We start from the raw sequence: 25,621 nt of genomic DNA on the forward strand, positions 1-25,621 counted from the left end.
TAATAGAAAAAGTTCACATTTTTACGCCCTAGGGAGTAAAAAGGACATCAGACGTAAATAATGAGTTTTATTTTACGATAATCATTTTACGATAGTCAGCCCACTCACCGTGAGAACTGTAAGGAAATTTTTGTTGCAGATAATACAATTTTGCGGTAATTTATTGAAAGTTGCCGTATATAATTAATCAAATTACCGTAAGTTACCAAAATTCCCGGAAATATCCGAAAATTAATTGCAATTTTTGAAATTAAATTTTGGGTAAGTTATCTTATGTTACCGTAAATTACCTGTAATTTTACCATAAATTACAAAAAAATTTCTGAAATTCATTAAAATGTTTAAAATTGAATATTGGGTAATTTATGGTAAGTTACCATAGTTACCCATAAAATTACCATAAATTTCCGAAAAATTTAGAGATCTTTTTTAATAAAATTTTGAGCAAGTAATGATAAGTTTCCATAAATTACCTGTAATGCTACCATAAATTACCAAATGTTTCATTAATTTCCGGATTTAAAAACATATTAAAAATTGACTTTGGCTAATTTTTGGCTAATTTATTTACTATTATTTCCTCAAAATTGAATTTAAGAAAATCTCTAAATTTCCGAAAATTTATGGAATTTTTTTAACTTTTATGGTAATTTTATAGCTAACTATCGCAACTTACCATAAATTACCCAATATTCAATTTTAAACATTTTTATAGTAATTTATGGTAATTTAGGGTAACATTACAGGTAATTTGTACTCATAGATGTATAATTTTCATTATTCACATCTGATGTCCTTGTTACTCCCTAGGGAGTAAAAATTTGAGCTTTTTTCTATTAATAAATCATCATTTTAATTCGAAAATCTGTTTCTCTAATAGAAATTTCTTTTCTGATTAATTTAAAATGAAAAAAAAATAAATAAAAAAAATTTATTAATTTAAATTTTACAATTCAATTTTAGCTCGAAAATTTATCTTTTTTAGTTTCGCAAACCCTATAAAATTTAACATGTATTTTCCATGAAAAAAAAAAGAATTATTCCCGTGAAACATCAGTTATTTTTTATTGGTGATCAGACTCGTATATAAATTTTTCACACAATTTATTATTGTTTTTCGCAATTTTCTTTCAGAATAGAGCTAAGTAGTCACGGTTTATTCCGTTTTTTTAACTTATCGAATTTTCAGTTTGACTAAATCAATAATAAATTAAATGTAATATTAATAATTGTTTTAATACATTATTAATGTTTATAATTATATTTTCTTTATTATTAATTTTATTATTAATAATACTAATTTAATATTTTATATTAATTTTTTTAAAAATATTAATTCTAAATATTTTCAGTTTATTCTAAAGTATCGCATTTATTTAATTATTCACATATGTCAAGTTAAAAGTTAATGCAATTGAATGAACATAATTGTTTAAACAATTTATTATTATTTATGACTATCTGCGCCTATAATTGTTGTTGATAGTTACACTTTATTCTAGTACATTCCATTTCTTTTTACCTTTTGACTTATAATGAGGAAGTAATAATTCTAATTAACCAGCGCAATTGTTTAAATAATTTACTATTATTTATTACAATATTCCCTGAGAATAATGCTAGAAATTCGCGTTTACTTTTTGATATTTATTTCCTTGTCTACGTTTCATTTTGAGCAAGGTATCAAATTAATGCAGTCAAACACAAATAATTATTTAAACAAACTATTATTGTTGGTAGCTATCTTATTTTCTATTAGCGGTAGATATTTGCGATTTATTATGAAATTTTTCACTTTTTATCTCCTTTTCGCTCAGTGATTGAACGATGAAAGTAAATAAACAAACATAATTGTTTTCAGAATTCATTATTAAATTATTATTATAATTATTTCAAATAAAATGTAAAAAAGAAATTACAAATAAAAAAATGGTAAGTGCGGAAAACTTTCAAGACCAAAAAAACAACAACACTTTTAACAACAAAAATTAGTTGTTTTTTTGGTGGTTTTTGAAATTAGAAAATAAATTCCAAAAATCCGCGCATACGACTAAAAAATTTAATTCCAACGTCAAATTTTGATATTTTCCTAGAACCTAAGCCCCTAAAGATTAAATAAAAAATAAATTTTTAACGAGAAAGATTATTTTTCAGCTACAAGTGTAATATTTAAATTTTCAATTTAAAAGTAAAATTTTTTATACAAACAAAAATTATTTTAAAATTGAGAAAAATGGAAAATTAATTGAAAGCATGAGAAAAAATAAGAGGTTTTTAAAATAGGCTAAAAGAGAAAATTCAAATAATGTTTAAAGAATATAAAATAATTTTTTTTTACGTTTTTGACTTTTTGTTATGTTTAAGACGCGTAAAGGAGAATAAATAGAAATTTATTACAAGACGAGACTTATTTAAGTTTATTTAAGCTTTAAATAATGTTTTGTAATAATAAATAGTTAGTAGATTAAAAAAAAAAATTTTTACGTTTTTTCTTTCACCTTTCATAGTGTGGCCGAGAAATTGAATTTTCGCTTTTTAAAATCATTTTAGGTGGATCAAACCAAAATAGTATTTTCCTTCTAAATTGTAAGGTAGTGCGAAAATAGGTCTGATGGCCAGCGCCAAAGCAAAATAAAAAATGGAATCTGCTATAATTTTTTTTTGCAGTTAAAAATTTAAAAACAAATTTGGTTCTACCTGAATTCAAATTTCTAAGTTACATGCTACAGGAATTATAGATTAAAATTTTTTTTTACTTCTCGGAAACAAAGTACCGGATTTTCGTTCTGCTCGAATTTCAAGTTCTAAATTATTTTGCTACACGAATTGCTGAGTTTTTTGCCTCTCGAAAATAAATTATTGGATTTTTTTGCTACTTGAAATTAATGGTATGGACCATTTTGGTACCCAAACGTTAAGTTATAGATTATTTTGCTTTTTGGAAATAAAATTTTGTATTTTTTTATTCCCAAATTTCAAGCTCGATATTTTTTTCTTGAAATTGAATTTCTGAATTTTTAACTCGAATTTTTGAATTTGAAGTTTTAAATTATTCATCTGCGAAAATTAATAGATTTATATTTTTTTCCACTAAATTAAAGTACCAGATTTTTTGCTAGTCGAAACTAAAGTAATAGCTATTTTGGCAAGTCCAGATTATGTTACTAATTGTATAATAATATTAGTGATTCCTAAAATCTAGCCTTGGTACTTTTATGAAACAGGTAAGAAAATTCACAGTCTAAAAAAGCCAATAAATATTTAAATTGAAAATAATAAAACAAATCACTATTAAAAAAGTTCTAAGTTGCGCTGATTTGACAGTCCTTCTAAAAATGTATTGGAAATTTATTTCTCAAATTTTAATGTATATCCTCCAACAACCAAAAAATTTCATCACTTTGGAAATCTTATAGCATTTTTTAGTATGCGATGATAACCGAGTGGGCACAAAATTTAGCGACGTCTTTACGACATCGTTACGACATCGTTACGACATCGTTACGACATCGTTATTACAACTTTACGACATCCTATGTCCATGACGTTTCGGTATCTTTGCGATATCGTAGACATCATCAAATCATACGACTTATTTACGATATCGTAAAGACACCTTAACGACATGGACATAGGTTGTCGTAAAGTTGTCGTAAAGATGTCGTAACTATGTCGTAAAGACGTCGCCAAACTTTGTTCCCACTGGAAAAATATTTCTAATACCCAAAAAAGTAAATAATAGATTAATAAGCTTAAAAATTAATTATGCATATTCAAGTTCATCATGCCTCCGAAAATTGCAATTATTTAGAAAAGTTTGCTATTATTATTATTTTACTTGAATCAGGATTAGCTCAAATAATTTGATAGAATAACAAAATTGTTGAACATTCTTAACACTTTCAAAACTGTAAGTAGGTTATAATGTGAAATCGTAAACATGAGGCTGTGTATCTCGAATTTAAAAATAGTTCATTCTAATTGTTTGAACACAGTTAGGCAGCATTAGAATTTTTTACAAATCTAAAAATAACGAGGGATCAGTGAACTTCACATTAATTATACACATTCAGGGTCTTCATTTTCTACTTTTCATGAAAATTTCGTTTTCGATTTTCAAGATTTTTTTGTTTGTGAATTTTTTTAACTTTTTATAGAAAATATCGATCATTGGGAAAACTTTGTGAAAAACGGAAAACCATTAAAGAGGTTCATTTGAATTTCATATTTTTATACTTACGAAAAATATAGTACGCATGAAGGAGACAAACAATAAAGGACCCTACTAAATCAAATTCTGTTTTAAATTTCAAACCCGTAGATAAATAATTCGAAAAATAATTATTACAAAAATTAACAGTTTTTACTTCAGTCATTACGAAAATCTTAATTTTTACTTTTTGAATCTCTTGAAATTCTTTAGAATAAAAGAAATTTTTTTAATTCTTTTAAATTTTTAAGAATTCCCTAAGCTCTTGAAAATCCATTTAAATCACTTCAAATTATTGAAATCTGTTTAAAATATCTTGAAATTTATTTCAATACCCTTCAATATTTTTAATCCGATGAGCTTTCTTGGAATACATTGGAACTATTTGAATATCTTGAAAATTGTTTAGAATTTTTCGAAATTCCTTACAATTTTTTAAATCCATTCGAATTTCTTTCAATGATTGAAATATATTTAAAATTGTTTGGAATTTGTTTAAATATCCTAAAATCTTTAAAATTCTTTAAAACCTGGCGACATTATTTGAAACCTTTTAAACAATTCGAAAATTTCTTGGAATCCTTAACAATTGTCTGAAATCATCAAAATTCTTTGCAATTTCATCAAATTATTGAAATTTATTCAAATTTTTTGGGCATTCTTTTAAATATCCTTAAATATTTTAAATTATTTGGAATCTTTTATTCTTAAATCGTATGGAATTTTTTTTAATCATCTTGATCATTTTAAATATCTTCAAAATTTCCTAACATTTTTAAATCCTTTGGGATGCTTTCCACTTATTGAAATCCATTTAAATATCTTGGATTTTTTTAATATTGTAATATATTTCCTGTCCTTTGAAATTTTTTTGAAATTCCTTGAAGCATTTTGAATATCTTCCACATAGTTTGTAATTTCTACAGATTCCTGAAAATATTAAAAACCCTATTGAATTCGTTCAAATTATCGAAATATTTTTAAAATTTTTAGAATTTTTTTAAATATCCAAAAATCTTTTGAATTCCTTGAAGTCTCTTTAAAATCTTTCAAACTTTTCAAATATCTGGTAAGATTCTTGAATTTCTAAGTATTCCATAAAATTGTTAAAATCTTTTAAAATTCCTTCAAATTATTGAAATCTATTTAAACTTTTGTGGCATTTTTTACATACGGTAACATATTTCCAGTCCTTTCTTCAAAATTTCTTTGATTTTTGAAGAAAACCACAAACCTTTCCATTTTTTTGAAATCTTATTAAATTCTTTTGAATTTTTAAATATCTTGGAAAATATTGGAAATTTTTAATAATTCGGTCTTTAAAATCCGTTGGAATTCCTTCTAATTATGAAAATATATTCCAAATTTCTTGGAGTTTTCTAGCAATGTCTAAAAATCGTATCAATTCTTCAAAGCCTTTTAAAATCCTTTGAAATTTTTTTAATATCTTGAGAATTCTTTGAAATATTAAGGAAATCCATAAAAAAATTAAATTATTGAAGTTTATTGACAAAATTTCGGAATTTTTAAAAATACCTTAAATTATTTTGAAACTTATGAAATTTGTTGAGATTCTTTAAAAGTTTTTGACTGTTTTGAAAATTCGTTAAAATCATTGAAATTTATTCCAGCTTTAGTGGAATTTTTTCAAAAATACCCTAGAATATTTCTATTAATTTAAAGTTCTATTAAAAAATTCTTGGAATTTTTTTAAACATCCCAAAATAATTTCGAATCTTTGAAATCTTTTAAAATAATTCAAAAATTCTTCGGAATTTTTAAAAATTCCTTCAAATGTTTTAGAATTCTTTAGTATTACTTTAAATTATTAAAATTTATTAAAAATATGTTGGACTTTTCAGGAATGCCCTAAATTATTTTCAAACCTAAGAAATTTTTTGAAATCCTTTGAAACTTTTTGACTGCCTTGAAAATTCCTTGGAATTTTTAGGAATTCCCTAAAATATTCTAAACCTTTGGCATTCCTTCAACTTATTAAAATCTAATAAACATTTTTTGGAAGTTTTTAAAATATCCTAAAATATTTTTAATTCATTGGAATCTTTTGCAATCCCTTACAACTTTTTAAATGATTCTAATATTCCTTGCAATTTTTTAGAATTTCATACAATCTTTAAAGTTCTTTGGAATTTTTTCGGAATTTTAAATTTTTAGTTAACTTTTTTCTTACTGTAATAATAATAAATGATACTTAAGAAACATGATCGTTTAAACAATTTATTCTTATTTGAAAAAACTTGATTCTCTTAATTACTTATTTATTATATTTTCATAAGTAAAGATTCCAAGAAAAGTAAAATTTTTTAGAGAAAACCAGAACTATCTAGCATTACTATAGGATAAGATAGTTATTAAGAAAAATAATATGTTTAAACAATTATTTTCATCAAATGTAAACAATTTTTCCCTAGCTGTAAGTGAACAGTGGAGAAAAAGTTAAATATTTTAGAGAAAACCTTAACTTTTTAGTATTATTCACAGATACCATTATTTATGATAATAATAAATTGTTTAAGAAATTATGTGTTTCAACTTGAATTGAGTGTTCCCTTAACATAAATTAAAAGTGAAACAAAAGTAAAAAATTTTGAAAAAATTATAACATTCCAGCATTATTCTAATATGATATTATTATTATTATTATTATTAGATACAAAAATATATTGTTTAAAAAATATTTTCGTTGCATTTAATTTACCGTTGTCACGCTCTAATTAAAAATTTAATAATAAGCTTAAAAAATTGGAAAAAGCGCTATTTTTGATCCCTATTCTAAGAGAAAATTGCTAAATAAATAATTAATTGCTTAAGAAATGTTCACGTTGGTTCTGATAAATGTTATTAAAAATAAAAAATTCAATTTTCCAGAATAAGCACAAATTTATTTCAAAGATTTTTTTAAAGATGTAGATACTCTTTGTTTTAATCGTAATAGAGCTTTTTTTAAAAAAATAGAAATTAAATTTTTAGGCCAAACTTTGCCAGAGAGAAAAAAAAGTCTACAAAATTAAATTTTTATTTTAAGAAGATCTGTAATGTATCATTTAAAAATATTTTTATATAATTTAGTGTTTGGGAAAAAATAAATAAAATATAACTAGAATCAACATTCTCATCGGACACAATTAAATCGTTAAGGTATGAACAATTTGTATATTTTTCTTCCTGAAAATTTATTTAATAGCGATAGGAAGCAAGTTATTCAATTGTTTGTCTTTTTTTAAGTGTTCAAGACGAGACAAGGGCAATGAAATTAGATTAAATAAGCAGTACTCAAATTTTCAAAATTGTACTTCCTCGTATGACAATTAAGAGTCTCATCTGCCTGAATGAGCCTCGACACAATTATACTTTCATAAAACAGACCTTTAATTTCAAAAATTAAAAATTAAAATTTAATCTAAATAAAAAATAATTTCACATGCTAAGGCTTCCAATCAATAGGCATAACTTAATAATATTGATTAATTTTAAATTATAAATATCTGTATCTAAATATATTCAAAATTTCTTGGAATTTATTTAAGTCATAAAATATACAAAATACTTTTTATTCCCTTTATATTATTTAAATATTTTAAAAATTAATTGGTTTTTATAAACAAAATAGCCTAAAAATGTTTTAACCCTAAGAAAAATTTTTCAAACTTAAAAATCTTAAAAAATAACCTAAGATATCTTAAATTCGAAACTTGCTTGGATTTTTTAGAACTATCCAATATTCTCAATCTCATGACATTTTTTAAAATCTTTTGAAACATTTTTAAAAGCTTGAAAATCTCTGGGAATTTCTAAAATTTCCTAAAATCCTATTTTTTTTAAAATTCCATCAAATTACAAAAATTTATTCAAAATTTCTTAACAATTTTTAAAACACCTTAAAAGATTTTCAAAGCTATAAAACTTTTTAGACTTTTTAAATATCTTGTACATTTTTTGGAATTTAAAAAATTTTTTTAATCTTTGGAAACTCCTTTAAATTAATGAGATTTATTCAAAATTTCTTTGAATGTTTAAAAATACCCTTAAATATTTTCAAAATTATACCACTTTTTTAAGTTTTTAAATATCTCGAAATTTATTTAGAATTTCATGACAGAAAATAACAAGACTTGCAAGTTACTTAAATGATTGAAATCTATTAAATTTTTTGGGGGATTTTTAAAAATACCGTAAAATATTTAAAGTTCTTAAAAATTTTGAATCCTTTGAAACTTTTAAATATTTTGAAAATTCTTTGGATTATCAAAATTTCCTGAAATCTTAAAAAATTTTAAAAACCTTAAAATTATCGAAATCTATTTAAAATTTCTTAAAATTTTAAAACATATCCTTAAATATTTTCAATCTTATAACATTTATCGAAATCCTTTGAAACATTTTAAATATATTGAAAACCCTTTAGAATTTTTTTAATTTTCTACAATCTGTCGAATATTTTTAAATTCCTTAAAATTATGGAAATTTGTTCAAAATTTCTTGGAAATTTCCAAATTATTGAGATTTGTTCAAAATTACTAGGAACTTTTCAAATTACCCTAAAGTATTTTGAGCAATAAGAAAATGTTTTAAATCCTTTAAAACTTTTTGAATATCTTAAAAAAATCCTTAGAATTTTTTCAAATACTTTGAACCTTTTTAAATATCTAAAAATATCTTTGTAATTCTAAAATTTACCAAAAAACTTTGAATTCTTTTGAAATAACTTTCACCTATAGAAATTTATTAAAAAATTTTTTGAATTTTTTTAAAACGCCCTTGAATATTTTCTAACTTGTGAATTCTTTTTAAAAAATTTTAATATCTTCAGAATTATTGAGATTACTTAAAATTTCCTAAAACCTTTAAATCCCTTCTCATTTTCTTCAGATTATTGAAATATACTGGAAATTAATATTATTTTTTAAAATTACCTAATCCTTTTTATTTTTAAAGTTACTTAAAATTATTACAAATATCCAAAAATATTTTGAATCCTGAGGACAATTTTTTTATCTTTTAAAACCTTTTGAATTTTTTGAAAATTCCTTACAATTTTTCAAAATTCGGTAAAATCCGTCAAATATTTTTATTTCCTTCAAAATATTGAAATCTATTTAAAATTTCTTGGAAATTTTAGAAATACCCTAAAATATTTTAAGTTCTAAAAAAATATGTGAACCTTCGAAACTTTCAAATATCTTAAACATTTTTTGGAATTCCCAAAATTTCTTACAATCTTTGAATTTGTTGAAAAACCTTTAAATTATAGAAATCTTTCCAAATTTCTTAAATTTTTAAAAATACCCTTCAATATTTTCAAATCAATGAAATTTTTTGAAATCCTTCGAAACATTTGAAATATTTTTAAAATCTCTTAGAATTTTTAAAATCTATTGAATCTGAATTTCTTTTGAATTCATTCAAATTACCGAAAATTATTCTAATTTTTTTGCAATTTTTGAAAATACATTGGAATATTTTGAAACTTAAGAAATTTCATCTAACTTTTTAAATACCTTCAAAATTTTTTATTATTTTTAAAATCTTATAAAATCTTTATAAGTTTTCAAATTCTTTGTAAATTGTCGAAATCTGTTAAAATTTTTCAAGGTAACTTTTTGAAAATCCTAAAAAAATTTCAGTTTTTTTCGAAGTTTCCGAAAATCCGTAAAATCCTTTTTATTTCCTTTAAATTATTGAAATGTATTCAAAATTTTTTGCAATATTTGAAATTAATCTAAAATATCTTAAATCCGTAAAAAATTTTAATTCTTCGAAACTTTTTTAAATATCTGAAAGTATCTGTGGAATTCATAAAAAAGTTTAAAATCTTTAAAATCTTTTGAAATAACTTTCAATTATCGAAATTTATTTAAAATTTCTTGAGATTTTTTTATAAATCCCCTTAAATGTTGTCTAACTTATGATATATTTCAGATTATTGAAATATATTGGAAATTACTAGTATTTTTAAAAACACCCTAAAATATTTTTAATTCTAAGAAAAATTTCTTAATGTTTTCAAACTTTTTAAAGATCTTAAAGATTCTTTAGAATTCTTAAAACTTCCTAAAATCTTTTAAATATTTTGTAATCCCATCACATTATCAAAATCTATTCAAACTTTCTTTGATTTTTTAAAAATATAATTAAATATTTTCAATCGCATGACAATTTTTAAAATCCTTTGGAACATTTTAAAAAGCTGAAAAAATTCTTAGAATTTCTAAATTTTCCTAAAACCCTAATTTTTTTGTAAGTTCCATTAAATTATCCACATGTATTTGAAATTTCTTAAAACTTTTAAAAATACCATAAAATATTTTTAAAGCCATGGAATTTTGTATAACTTTTCAAATATCCTGAAAATTATTTAGAATTTTTAATATTTAGAAAAATCTTTTGAAATCCTTTAAAATGATCAAAATCTATTCAAAATTTTTTTGATTTTTTAAAAAGTACCTAAAAAATTGTAAATTCTATGAAATTTTTTGAGAGCCCTTGAAACATTTTAAATATATTTAAAAAACTTTAAAATTTTAAAATTTTCTAAAATCCTTTTTATTTTCTGCAAATTGCTGAAATCTAGTTATTTTAAATCTTTTTAAACATTGAAATATCTCGAAAATTCTTTGGAATTGAAAAAATTTCCTAAAATGTTTAAAGCTTTTGAAACACCTTTAAATTATAGAAACGTATTTAAATCTTCTTGAATTTCAAAAAAATATCCTCAAATATTTTCAACCTCATGACATTTTTTAAATCCCTTGACACATTTTAAATATCTTGTAAATCTCTTAGAATTTTTAAAATCTCCTTATATCTGAATTTTTTCAATCTTTTAAAATTCCGTACAATCTTTTAAATCCTTTTTATTTCCGTCAAATTATTGAAATCTATTTAAAAATTCTTTGGAATTCTCAAAATTTCCTATAATCTATGATTTTTTTGAAAAACCTTTAAATTATAAAAATATTTTCAAAATGTCTTGAATTTTTTTAAATCCCTTCAATATTTTCAAATTAATGAATTTTTTTGAACTCCTTAGAAACATTTGAGAAATCTTTAAAAATAATCTAAAATATCTTATAACCGAAGAAAAATTTTTTAATGCTTTGAAACTTTTTAAATATCTGAAACTATCTTTGTAATTCTTAACATTTCCTAAAATATTTAAAATATTTTTTTAATACTTTCAGTTATCAAAATTTATTTCAAATTTCTTGGGATTTTTTAGTAATGCCCTCAAATATTGTCTAACTTATGACTTTTTTCAAGTTTTTAAATATTTTGAAAATTATTTAGATTCTTTAAAATTTCCTAAAATCTTTGAAATCATTTTTATTTCCTTTAGATTATTCAAATCCTTTTTATTTCCTTCAAATTATTTAATTATACTTAAATATTTTAGAAATTTTGAAAAACACCCTGAAATATTTTTAGTTATAAATAAAATTTTTAATCTTTTGAAGCTTTGAAATATCTTGCAAATTCTTTGGAATTAAAAAAATTATCTAGAGTCTTTATATCTTTAAACACCCTTAAATTATAGAAATTCATTCAAAATTTCTTAAATTTTTCAAAAATATCCTTGAAAATTTTCTACTCCATGACATTTTTTAAATCCTTTAAAACATTTAAAGTATCTTGAGAATCTTTCAGAATTTTTAAAATCTCGTTAAATCTGATTTTTTAAATTTATTCAAATGATCAGGAATTATATAAAATTCCTTGAGATTTTTAAAAATACACTTTTATATTTTCAAACCTAAGAAATGTTATCAAACTTTTCAAATATCTTAAATTTATTTACAATATTTATAATCTCCTAATACCAGTTTTTTTTAAATTCATTCAAATCACCGGAAATTAATCGAAATTTCTTGAAAATTTTTAAAATGGACTCAAATATTTTCTAACTTAAGAAATTTTATTGAACTTTTTAAATTTCTTGAAAATTCTTTAGAATTTAAAAAATATTCTGAAATATTTAGAAAGATTTTTACTTTCTTCAATTTATTAAGATATATTCAAAATTACTTTGAATTTTTTGCAATGCTCTAAAATATTTTGAAGCCTGAGAAAAATTTGTAAATCCTTTCAAATCTTTGAATATCTTGAAAATATTTTAGGATTTTTCTTGAAATTTTTTAAAATATCCTAAAATATTTTAAATTCTGTAAAAAATTTTAAAACCTTTGAAACTATTGAATCCTTTGCAACTTTTAAATATCTTGAAAATTCTTTGGAATTCTCAAAATTTCTTGAAATCCTTAAATCTTTTGAAATACCTTTAAATTATGGAAATCTATTAAAAACTTCCTGAATTTACCAGAAATTATTCAAAATTTCTTGGAATAATCAAATGAATTTTCTTGGAACCCTTCAAAAGTATTTGAATATCTTTAAAATTGATTAGAATTTTTTTAAATCCCTTAAAATCTTTCAAATAAATTAGAATTGTTTTGTATGATTAAAATCTATATACAGTATTTTGGAATTTTTTATATTCTTCGAAATCTTGCGACTTTCATTGAAACCTTTTAAATAATTTGGAAATTCCTTGGAATTTTTAACAATTCCTTAAAATTATCAAAATCCTTAGGAATTGCTTCAAATTATTGAAATATATTAGAAATTTATTGAACTTTTTAAAATATTCTAAAAACGTTTTAATTCATTGAAATCTTTCGGAATTCCTTCAAATTATTAAAATCTTTTAAAAATATTTTTTAATTCTTAAAAATAACCTAAATTATTTTAATTCCTATCGAAATTTTTAAAATCCTCTGAATCATTTTAAATATCTGGAACATTCATTAAAATCTTTATAATTTTCTTAAAATTTTGAAATTCTTTGGAATGATTTCAAATTATTTAAATCTATTTAAATGTCGTGGAATTTTTTTAAATACTCCAAAATATTTCTAGTCCTTGTAGGCCTTTTTAAATCATTTAAAACCATTTGAATATCTTCAAAATTTAAATTATTCAAATTACCGAAATATGCTTAAAATTTCTTAGAATTCATAAAATATCCTAAAGTCTTTAAAATAATATAAAATCCCTTAAAACTTTGTACATAATTCGAAAATTTCTTGGACTTTTTGAAAATTCCCTAAAATATTGAAAGTCCTTTGGAATTTCTTTGAATCACATAAATATATTCAAAATCTTTTAAAATTTTTTGAAATATCCGTAAATATTATGTTCAATTCTTTTAAATCTTTTCAAAATCCTTTAAACTTTTTAAATTATTCGAGAAAATTCCTTAGAATTTTTAAGAATTACCTAAAATATTTAAATAATTTTAAATTCCCTTGAATTAATGCAATATATTGAAAACGTTCTGAAATTTTTTTAAATATCCAAAAACCTTTTCAATTATTTAAAATATTTTGGAAATCTTTAAAACTTTTTAAATATCTTGAAAAAATTCTTTGAATTTTTAATATTTACTAGAAATTTTCAAAAAACTTTGAAATTCCTTCAAATTATTCAAATCTATTCAAACTTTCATGAATTTTTTTTTGAATACTCTAAAATCTTCTCAGTCCTTTTACGTTTTTTAAAATCCTTTGAAACTTTTTAAATATCTATAAAATTGTTAGGAATAATTAAAAATTAATTCAAAACCCCAGGAATTCATTGAAATTCCTTGAAATTATTGAAATATGTTTGAAATTTCTTAGAATTTTTTAAAATATCAAAAAATCTTTTCAATTATCTCAAATATTTTGAAATCCTTTAAAAATTTTTAAATATTTGGAATATTCCTTGCAATTTTTGAGAATTCCCTAAAATATTTGAAGTCTTTTGTAATTCCTTTAAATTATTGAAATCTATTAAAAATTTCTTAGAATTTTTTTAAACATCCACAAACCTTTTAATTCTTTGAAATCTTTTTAAATTCCTCCAAACTTTTTAAAAAGCTTTAAAAATTCTTGGAATTTTAAAAAATTTCATATTTAAAATCTTTTGGAATTCTTGTGAATAATTAAAAACTATACCAAATTTCTAGGAGTTTTTTTAAATATCCAAAATTCTCAACAATTCTCTGAAACCTTTTAAAATTTTTTGAAACGTTTTAAATATATTGAATATTCCTTCGAAAATTAAGGAGTTCGTTAAAATTGTTAAAATTCTTTAGGATTCCGTTAACTTACTGAAACTTATTCAAAATAAGTTCGAATTTTCGCGAATGCCTAAAATTATTTTGAATCCTAAAAAATTTTTACAAATACTTTCAAACTCCGTTCAAACTTTCGAAATGATTCTAATATTTATTTAAATTTTTAAGAATTACGTACGATCTCTAAAGTATTTTGGAATTTCTTCAAGTTGTAGAAATATATTCAAATTTTTAAAATTTTAATAGACATTTTTCTTACTTAAATGATAAAAAATTTAAGTTAGAAAACATAATTCTTTGAATGGTTTATTATTATTATATATTTATAAACAATGATAATTTATTTAAACAGTTTTTTATTAAAATCATCTTTATCACGCTGTAAGTTAAAATTGGACAAACAGTGGAATATTTTAGAAAAATAAACCTTAACTTTTTTGAATTATTCACAGAAACTATTCTTTAAGAAAATATTAATTATGGAAAAACTACAACTTTCTAGTATTATTCTAAGGTAATATTATTAAATATAAAAATTTTTTTTTGAAACAGTATTTTCGTTAAATTTAATTTGTAGTTGTAATTCTCTATCTGAAAATGTAATGATAAATTTATAACTTCACCAAAAAACTTTTTAAAAAGTTTAATCATTTATTTTTTCGGCTGAACTGTGCGAAATATGAGAAAATTTTCAAAAAAGTTTTATTTCGAAAAACGGATGTTTTGGTTAGACATAAAGTGTTCACTTTGGTTCTGAAACATGTCATTAAAAATAAAAAAAATTCTATTCTTCAGAATAAGAAAAAATTTACTTCAGACTTTTTTAAAAATAAAATTTATATACTTTTTGTTTTAATCGTGATAGAGCTTTCTAAAAAAAATCCAAATTAAATTTTTAGGCCAAACTTTGCCATAAAGGAAAAAAGTTCAGGAAATAAAATTTTGATTTTGAGAAGATTTGTAATATGCCATTTAAAAACATTGTTATAGAATTTACTGTTTGGGAAAAAAATCATAAAATATAATGATAAAGAGCATTCTCATTGGATACAATTAAAGCTTAAAGGTATGTAAATTGTTTACATTTTTTTTCTCGAAAATTTATTCACTAACGATAGAAAGTAAAATGTTAAATTGTTTGTCTTTTTTTAAGTGTACCATATGAGGCAAGGGCATTAAAATCAGATTGGGTGAACACTACACAAATTTTTCAAAGTGTACTTCCTCGTATGACAATTAAGATTGTTATCCGAGTGAATGAGCCTCGACACAATTACACTTTCATGAATCAGGCCTTTGACTTAAAAATTAAAAAATACAATCTGAATAAAAAAAAGTATCTCACAAGCGAAAGCTTTAAATCAATAGGCATCACTTAATATTATCTATTGATATAAAATTATAAATATCTATATATAAATATATATTCAAAATTTCTTGGAATTTCCAAAAATACCGTTAAATGTTTGCATTTTTTTGGAATACATTCAAATTATTATAATCTATTCAATCATCCTTGGAATATTTAAGAATAACCTAAAATATTTTCTATTATTTGCAATTTTTTTTAATTGCCTTAAACTTTTTTCTTTTCTTGAAATTTTCTTGGAATATAAAAAAAATATCTAACATCTTTAAAAATTTTTGTAACTAATTCAAATTAAGGAAATCTATTTTAAAATCTTAGGTATATTTTTTAAAACTCTAAAATATTTCCGAACCTTCAAAATGTTGGAAATTCTTTAAAACACTTTAAATATCTTGAAAAACGTTCAGAATTTTTAAATCCCCGAAAATCTGTAAAATCGTTTTAAATTCTTTTAAATTATTAAAATATATTTGAAATTACTTTAAATTTTTTTAAATATCTTAAAATATTTTGAATTCTAAGAACATTTTTTAAATCTTTTGAAAATTTTTAAGTATCTTAAAAATTCTGTAGAAATCTTAAAATTTTCTATAAGCTTTAAAATCTTTTTAAATCCCTTAAAATTATCGAAATTCATTCGAAAGTGCTTGGAATGTTCAAAAATACCCTTACATATTTTTAAAGCCATTACATTTTTTGAAACTCTTTAAAAATCTTCAAAATTGTTTGGAAACTTAAAAATATCATAAAATCTATAAAATCGTTTTTATTTCCTGAGAACAATTTTTAAATCCTTTAAATCATTTTGAATATCTTAACAATTCCTTAGAATTGTTGCTAATTCCCTAATATCTGTGTAATCCTTTACATCATTGAAATATATTAAACATTTCTGGCAATTCTCGAAAATACCCTAACTATTTTAAATCCTAAGACAATTTGTTTAACCCTTATAAACTTTTTAAATGTCTGGAAGATTCTTTGGAAATCTTAAAATTTCCTAATATCTTTAAAATCCTTTGGAATTCCTTTAAATTATTGAAATTTATTCAAAATTTGTTGTAGTTTTTAAAAATATCCCAATTTATTTTCAGTCCTATACATTTTTTTCAAAACTTTCTAAATATCTTTTAAATTTATTAGAAATTTAAAGATTTTTGGGAAATCATAATTTTTTTTAACTTTCTTCAAATTATTGAAATGTGTCAAAATTTCTTGGGATTTTCCAAATTCCCTGTATATATTTTCAAACCTATGCTTTTTTGAAAAACTTTTTAAATATTTTTAAAACTATTTAGAATTTTTTAAATGTTATAAAATGTTTAAAATAGTTAAAAATTGTTTAAATTAGCAAAATCTATTCAAATATTGAACATATTTGAATTATTTTCAAAAACTTTCCGAATTTTTTTAATTTCCTAAAATTTTTAAAATCTTTTCAAATTTCTTTAAAGTATCTTGAAAATCCTTGGGAATTTTTAATTCCTTAAAATATTTAAAATCTGTCGTAATCCCGTCAAATTATCGAAATCTATTCAAAATTTCTTGGATTTAAAAAAAATACCCTAAAATATTTTTAATTCTAAGACAATTTTTTTAATCCTTTGAAACTTTTTGAATGTCTTGAAAATTCTTTGGAATTTCAACAATTTCATAAAATCTTTAAAATCTTTTGAATAACATTTACATTTTTGAAATCTATTCCAAATTTTTTAGATTTTTTAAAAATATCCTTAAACTTTTTCAATACTACGCAATTTTTTGAAATCCTATAAAACTTTTTAAATATCTTGAAAATTCCCTAAAATCTTTCAAATCTTTTGGAATTCTTTTAAATTATAAAAATTTATCCAAAATTTGTTGGAGTTTTTAAAAATACCCTAAAATATTTGAAACCTTTTGTATTTGTTTGAAAACCTTCAAAACTTTCTAAATATCTTGAAAATCTGTTAAAATTTTTTTAATTTTCTAAAATCATAATTGTTATTTTTTTTTATTTCTTTAAATTATCGATATGTATTCAAAATTTCTTGGAATTTTTAATAATACCCTTAAATATTTGCAAACGTATTATTTTTTTCGAAACTTTTCAAATATCTTAAAAATCATTTAGAATTTTCTAAATGTTATAAGATCTTTTAAAATTGCTTCAAAATGTCGAAATTCATTCAAAATTTCTTGAAATGTTTAAAAATACCCTTAAATATTTAAAAACACATGGCATTTTTGGAAATTACTTAAATATCTTTTTAAATGTCTTAAAAAATCTTCGGAATTTTAAAGTTTCCTAAAATCTTGAAAATCTGTTGTAATCTCTTTAAACAATCGAAATCTATTAAAAATTTCTTTGATTTTTTTAAATACCCTTATATATTTTTAATATTATGTTGTTGGAGTTTTTAAAAAAATCCTAATATATTTACAGTCCTGTGCATTTTTGTGAAAACCTTTAAAACCTTCTAATTATCTTAAAAATCGATTAGAATGTTTTTAATTTGCTAAAATCCTAATTTTTGTTGTTAAAATGTCTTCAAATTATTGAAATGTATTCAACATTTCTGAATTTTTTAAAAATATCCTTAAATATTTTCAATTACATAAAATTTTTTGATATTCGTTGAAATTTTTTCAATATCCTGAAAATTCCTTAGAATTATTGAAAATTTCTAAAATCTTTAAAATCTCTTGAAATTTTTTTAATTATTGAAATCTATTCAAAATTTCAATGGATTTTTTAAATATCGTAAAACATTTAAAATTTTAAGAAAATGTTTTAAATCCTTCATAACTTTTTATATATCTTAAAAATTCTTAATGATTTTTGAAATTCCTTGAAACATTAAAAATCCTTTGGAATTTCTTCAAATGATTGAAATCAGTTTAAATTTATTGAAATTTTTAGAAATACACTAGAATAGCATTAATATTTTTAAATCTTTTCAAATCCTTTGAAGTTTATGAAAAAACCGCGACTTTATAACTCTATTCTAAAATCATAATTAGCACTAAAAACTCGAAAAATCCATTTTTTTAATTAACTAAGATTCAAAATCTTATTCGTATAATTCTGGCTAGTTTTTAAGAGAAATGTTGGTTTCTAAATTGATTCAGATGATTTTGACCATTCTGAATAAGATTAACAATTCATATAATATTTTTTATAAACAAATAAAAAAAAATTATTCATATTTCGAATCCAATTATATTCACGCAAAATAAAATATTGATTAAAATAAGTAAAAATTCTAAAAATAATATCCATTCACGATGACAATTATAATATTAGGAAAAAAACAACTAGTAAATTTATTTTTAGAAATAAGTTTAATGAGCTTATTTCCTATTTTCCAAACACTTCGCATGAATGATTTGATGAATTTTTCATGTCAATAAGAAAATTTTCGATGCTGAGAAAATGCGCACTATAATGATCTCATTCAGCAGCTTTGATAAAAAAGTAGGGATAAATGTTTTATATATAAAGCGAGAAAACTAGAGCAATATTCATTTCTTGAGTTACGCTAATGGAAAGTAAATTCATGAAAAAGTTTGTTAACAATAAAAGAAATGCAATTGCTACTGTTTGTCTTTCTGTGCTACCTTTTTTACAATTGTGTTAGTGCTGCTGGTTATTATGATAACTATTATGGTAGTGGCCAGTGGAATGCTGGTAGCAGTGGTAGTAGTAGTGGCCTTGAACCTATTAATTTAGAACAACAACAAGAAAAACTAACAAAACGCCAGCAAGAGGAAGGACGACTAAGAGAACTGAAAAGAGAAATAATAGCCATAAAAAGTGCAATAAGTGACCGAAAACATGCAGAAACTGTTGAAAGAAACGCTTTTAATTATTTGAAAGAAACAGCAGCTCACAGTAAGTAAAAAAAGATTTGGTGCAGAATACGTCAAGTGTTCCCACTTAAAATTAATTTTTTTTTATCGGGTGGAAAATAGGGTGAATCATGTTCCTAGTGAGCCTTCATTAATTTACAAAACCATAGGCTCATTTATCAACTGAGGAGTTCTGACCAAGAAGGCGACAGGCGCTCGAGAACGAGTAAAAGTATTGTCCGGACTGTGACGTCAGGTATCAAAAGTGAAATTCGAAATTTGAAAGAACCAAAAATATAGTTAGATAGCTCTTGAAAAATGAACCTGAGTCTTAATTTACAGTTTTTCTCTCGGGCTGCAAATTTTCCAGTAAATAAATAAAAACTGACTTCTTTAAATTGAAAAAACCATGTTTTTTCACAATCAACTCGCCATAAGTAATTCGTTTATCAACTAATTAACAAATTTCTTTTTGAGTTTTATTCGTGACACTCTAGCGGAGGCTACAGTGTCCAAAAAGGGTCGAAAGTTAATTTCTAATGTTTTTTTTTAATCCGAATGAAAAACTATGTTTTTAGACTTTCACATTAAAAAAGTGAGCGAGGAAGTTTGAGCTACGACAAACTTCGAGCGAAAGAATTTTCCGCTAGTGTATGGGACAACTTTTTGGAAAATCTCAATTCGATTTGATTTTTAGTTCCATAATTATAGCGAGTTTAATACGAGCTCGCAAAGCGACACCACAGGATTTTTCAGGGGACGCTGGCGGAACGCTGAGTAGTGCGAGCGAGTGAGGTCAGACAACTCAGCGGCGCCACTGAGCGAGTGGACAAAGCAAAGGATGGGCAAGGAGGATGTTTCAGGCTTCAGGCGGCGTCCCCTGAAAAATCCTGTGGTGTCGCTTTGCGAGCTCGTAATAAACTCGCTGTAATTGTGGTACTAAAAATCAAATCGAATTTAGATTTTCCAAAAAGTTTTCCAATACATTGGCGGAAAATTCTTTCGCTTGAAGTTTGTCGTAGCTCAAACTTCCTCGCTCACTTTTTTAATGTGAAAGTCTAAAAACATGGTTTTTCATTCGGATTAAAAAAAAAGAAACATGAAAAATTAACTTTTGACCCTTTTTGGACACTGTAGCCTCCGCTAGAGTGTCACGAATAAAACTCACGAAGAAATTTGTTAATTAGTTGATAAACGAATTACTTACGGCGAGTTGATTGTGAAACAGCATGGTTTTTTCAATTAAAAAAAGTCAGTTTTTTTTTATTTACTGCGAAATTTGCAGCCCGAGAGAAAAACTGTAAATTGAGACTCAGGTTCATTTTTCAATAGCTATCTAACTATACGTTTGGTTCTTTCAAATTTCGAATTTCACTTTTGATACCTGACGTCACAGTCTGGACAATACTTTTACTCGTTCTCGAGCGCCTATCGCCTTCTTTTCTAGAAATCCTCAACTGGTTGTCAATATACAGTAGGGTGTTTTTAAAAATGCATTGGAAAATTCTATTTGTTTATTTTTATGGGGACACCCCAAAAAAGTTTAATGCGTAATTCCTATAAGAAATAAGATGTTTTTGTAAATCTTTTTCAGAATCCTTCATCTTATTTTAATCGAGTTGAAACTCAACATTTCTCTTCACAATTAGCCTTAGAACAAGAAAAAAATATCGCTTTTTAGATACAAGCACCATAAGTAGAGTTCTTAAATTCCCAAGAATTGAAGTTCAGCTTATATTGTTTACATTTCTCATTAATTGTTAACCCCTGCTAGACTGAAACTCTAACCTCAAAATTCAATTGCCTCACATTACTTGATAAATACGAGGAAATAGAATTAGAAGACCCCACTCCCGGAAAATTTAGACGCGTGACATTTGCAAAATTCTCTGATTTTTCGACTAATTTTTCATTTTAAATCATTAATATTTAAATACAAGCATTTTACTCTTAAAATATTTTGACTATATAATATTTTATAAGCGGAATAAACCAGCGTTTCATATACGAATTGAAAATTCTCAAATATATTAATTTACTTCAAATAAAAAAAATTCGACTTTAAAAGATAACTCTTTAACAAAATACATGAATTTTTAATAAAATATTTGAATTCTTAATATAATAGTTAAATATTCAATCTAAAAAGACAAATTTTCAACGAAAAAGTGTCATAGTTTATATTTTAATAAGAAAAGAATGAAATTTATGTAACAAAAGAATTTTAAAACCAAAAAGACGAATTTCTAACAAATAACTATTTTCACTCGAAAAATGAATAAAAGTTTATTTTAATTATTGAACCTTCAAACCAGAAGAAAAATTTTCTTTACAAAAATTCAATTTTCAAACAAAAAATATGAAAGTTCAACAAAAAATTTATTTCATATAAAACTGATGCATTTTGACACAAAAAAAGGAAATTTAAAACTAAGCAATTATTTTCTGCAACAACAAAAAACGCGAAATTTTAACTAAAAAATATCAATCCTAAAAAAATGGAAAAGTTACATTTTCTGTTAAAAAATGAATTCTGAACAAAAACTATATATATTTCCCACGAAACAGTTAAATTTCCAACCAGATATAAGCCTTCAATAAAGAAAGATTTTACAATGCAGTTTACCTTTGACCCAAGTAGTTTTATTTCCAATTAAAAGGATTAATTTTCAACAAGATCATTAAAATTGTGAACAAAAAGATAACTTTTCAATTAAAAATATGAATCTTTAACAAAAAAAAGTTATTTCCTAAGAAAGAGATTCAACCAAATGTTTTAAACAAATTTGTTAAATCATCAAGCCAAGAGGAACGATTTTTAACCAAAAAGTTTCATTTGTATACAAAAAATTAAATTTCTTCTACATATAACAGATGAAGTTTTAAATCAAAAAGATACATTTTCAAAAAAAAAAATTCTCCTGTTAAAAAAGATTTTAGTTGAGTTTACACGATCAAACTATGAATTTTTTAACAATGTATAATTTTCTACCAACAAAATTGAATTTTCAATCCAAAAAGACGAAATTTTAACCAAAGAGGATTATTTTTCAATAAAATTGTTGAATTCTCTAGCAAATAGTTGAATTTTTATTTAAATAATATCAAGTTTATCTTAAAGCAGAAGAATTTTTAAAAAAATTTGAGTTTTCATCCAAGAAAGATTCCATTTAACTCAGTAACATCAAAAATTCAATTTTTGTAGCAAAGAAATAAGTTTTTAGGAAAAAATTGAATTTTCAATCCAAAAAGAAACTAGCCTAAAATAGGAGAATTTTTAATAAAAAATGAATTTTTTTATAAGTGGAACCTTTATCCAGAAAATTATTTTAGTTCATTTTCGAACAGCAAAATATAAATTTTTAAGAGTGAAAATAATTTGCTTAAAACAACAATACTATTTGAAACATCTTTTTTTTTGTAGTTGACTTATTGCTTCTTCATTAATAAAAGATGATGCAAGGTTAAAGATTTTAGCAGAAACCACCACTTTTTTAGTACTTATTTAAAAAAATATAATAAAAAACAATTTTAAATTGTTTGAGCAACTTTTTGTTTGCTTTCATTAATTATTACCTCACTAAGTGAAAATAGGACAGAAAGGTAAATATTGCCGAAAAACTGCAACAATCGGGTATTGATATAGACGAATATAGTAATAAACAATAATAATAATTTGTTTAAACAATTATTTTTGCTAAATTTAATCAATTATTATGTCACACCTAATGAAAATTAGAGGAACAGTTAGAAATTTTAGAAAAAACCGCAAAATTCAAACAATTAGCAAAGAGAATATTATAAACAGTAATAAAAAATGGTTTAAACAGTTATTTTTGTTAACTTGAATTAATTATTATTTCACTGCTATTAAAGATTCGACAAAAAACTAGAAATTCCAGAAAAAAACGACATCTTTATAGCATTATTCAAATATAAAATTATTAATAATAATCAATTGTTTAAAAAATTAAAAATCAGTAGGAAATGGTCTTTCATATGCCAGAAGCAATTTTCGTCATAATTAACAAAAATAGATTAACATAATACCACGAAATACGTCATAATTAGGGACGAAAACTCACAAAACCAATTTTTTCACTTATGGGGTTTTTTTGGGACCCTATAAAACAGACTTATGGTGTTGATATTTCAGAAGTGATATTTTATTCATATATAATAGCTAATTGTGAAGAGAAATGTTGAGTTTTAACTCGATTAAAATAAGATTAAGGATTCTGAATGAGATTGACAAACGTCTGTTTTTTCTCATGGGAAATACGTTTTAAACATTATGGGGATTGCGGTACGTCTGAATATAATTGTTTTCAAAACAAACAAAAATTATTCATTTTTGTGTCAATTTGAACGAGTTTTAGGGGTGTCCCTATAAAAAATTGAAAAAAAAATGTTGTGGACCTCCCTAATATATCCTTAAACTATTGTAACGATATATTAAAAAAAACTTATGTTGGAAATCAAAATTGAAATTGATTTAAAAAAAAAGTCCACCTGGACTATCATCCAGTGAAATTTCAACACGATACAAAAAAATTAATTTGAAGGAGGAGCACTTAACGTATTTTGCCCCACATTTATTTCATGAATGACATATGAAGTGGCCATTTAAATTTTTTTTCAATTACTAATAAAAATAAAAATAAAAATGACTCTTAAACTATAGCGGTTAAAAAAAATGCTTTGCTTCAGTGAGAAATACTTAGAAAAATGAAAGCAACTATCCAAAAAAGATTTTCAATAGCAACGCTAATGTTAAAAAGGTGATTGAATTTTGTTGTTACGAAAATGTGTCGTGGTATGCATGTATGCAATCTATCGCGTGTGTGTCTGTATGCTAGAGACCTCTACAGTGAACGTGGCGGTACTTTCCATCTCCGTCTACTGACAACAGTCTGTCGTCTTACGATCTTCGAGTCGGTCGGATCGATAATTCCATTTGTATCCTTTTAACGTAGCACAGCCTTTTTATATTAAAACAAAGTCTATCGTGATTGCTTGCTTTTATTTCACAATTCCTAACTCTCTATTTCAACAGATTATGGGCCCCAGAATCGTGTGCGTGAAGTAAAAAGACTAATTCCGAAAAAGTGTAGTGTTTGAGGGGTAGCGTCTGATTCATTGTGAGTTCCTTTGTGAGTTCGTATAAGTGTAAAAATGAGTTCTACGTACTCGGCACGGATTGAAACACTTGGAAAAGACAATTTTGATACGTGGAAGCTTCAGTTCGAAGCTTTGGCAATAAAAAGTGATTCTTGGGAATATGTGTGCGGTGAGAAGTCTAGACCAGCTGTAACGGCGGGAGACGCTGTATCGGAAGCAGCAGCAAAAGATGGGATGTCGCCGATCGAAAGGCGCGTTCCGATTTAGTTTTAGCGATTAATCCTTCCGAGCCAAAACAGATTAAAGGTTGCGCAACAGCCAACGAGATCTGGAGGAAGCTGCATTCGATTTATCAGTCGACCGGGCCGGCTAGAAAAGCGACTCTTCTCAAACAGCTAACGTTGCACAAAATGGCTGACGGTGAGGATGTCCGCGAGCACATTCGACATTTTTTTGACGCTGTAGACAAACTCCACGAAATGGAGATAGAGATCAACGGCGATCTCTTAACAATTTTATTGTTGTATAGTCTACCAGCTAGTTTTGAAAACTTTCGTTGTGCGATTGAATCGCGAAATGAGTTGCCAAATCCCGAATCTTTAAAAATAAAAATTCTGGAGGAAAGTGACGCAAGACTTTCAAAAGCGCGCGAATCTTTGTCTGGCGCCATGATTGCGAGCAGCAGTCATGCGCAGAAGAAGGGCAAATGGCAGAAACAAAACTCCGGGAGTCGGGTAGGCAGCCGAGAAGGACAGAAAACAAAACCTCTGTTCAAGTTTAGAAGTGCAAGAAAGTGGGGCACAAAGCATCTGAGTGCGGTAAAGAACCGAGACAAAGTGCGGCTACAGCGGACATGTGTTTTCTTGCATCAACAAATGAAGCATCGGCTTTAAGTGTAGTGCGTGAATCAAAGGATAGAAAGTGGTGTCTTGACAGCGGGTGCACATCACACATG

General features: G+C 24.0%; 1 protein-coding gene across 1 annotated transcript in view; it reads left to right on the forward strand.

Moving 5' to 3' along the window:
• Positions 1 to 20,339, forward strand: part of LOC117181050 — a 40,264-nt gene extending 19,925 nt beyond the window's left edge. The window contains exons 4-5 of the mRNA XM_033373618.1: positions 19,335 to 19,588; positions 20,257 to 20,339. Coding sequence (XP_033229509.1) covers positions 19,335 to 19,588; positions 20,257 to 20,339 — 337 coding nt within the window. The remainder of the gene's footprint in view (positions 1 to 19,334; positions 19,589 to 20,256) is intronic.
• The last annotated feature ends 5,282 nt before the right edge of the window (positions 20,340 to 25,621 follow it).

This window comes from Belonocnema kinseyi, chromosome 10 (genome assembly GCF_010883055.1).
Source record: "Belonocnema kinseyi isolate 2016_QV_RU_SX_M_011 chromosome 10, B_treatae_v1, whole genome shotgun sequence".
Classification (NCBI taxonomy): domain Eukaryota; kingdom Metazoa; phylum Arthropoda; class Insecta; order Hymenoptera; family Cynipidae; genus Belonocnema; species Belonocnema kinseyi.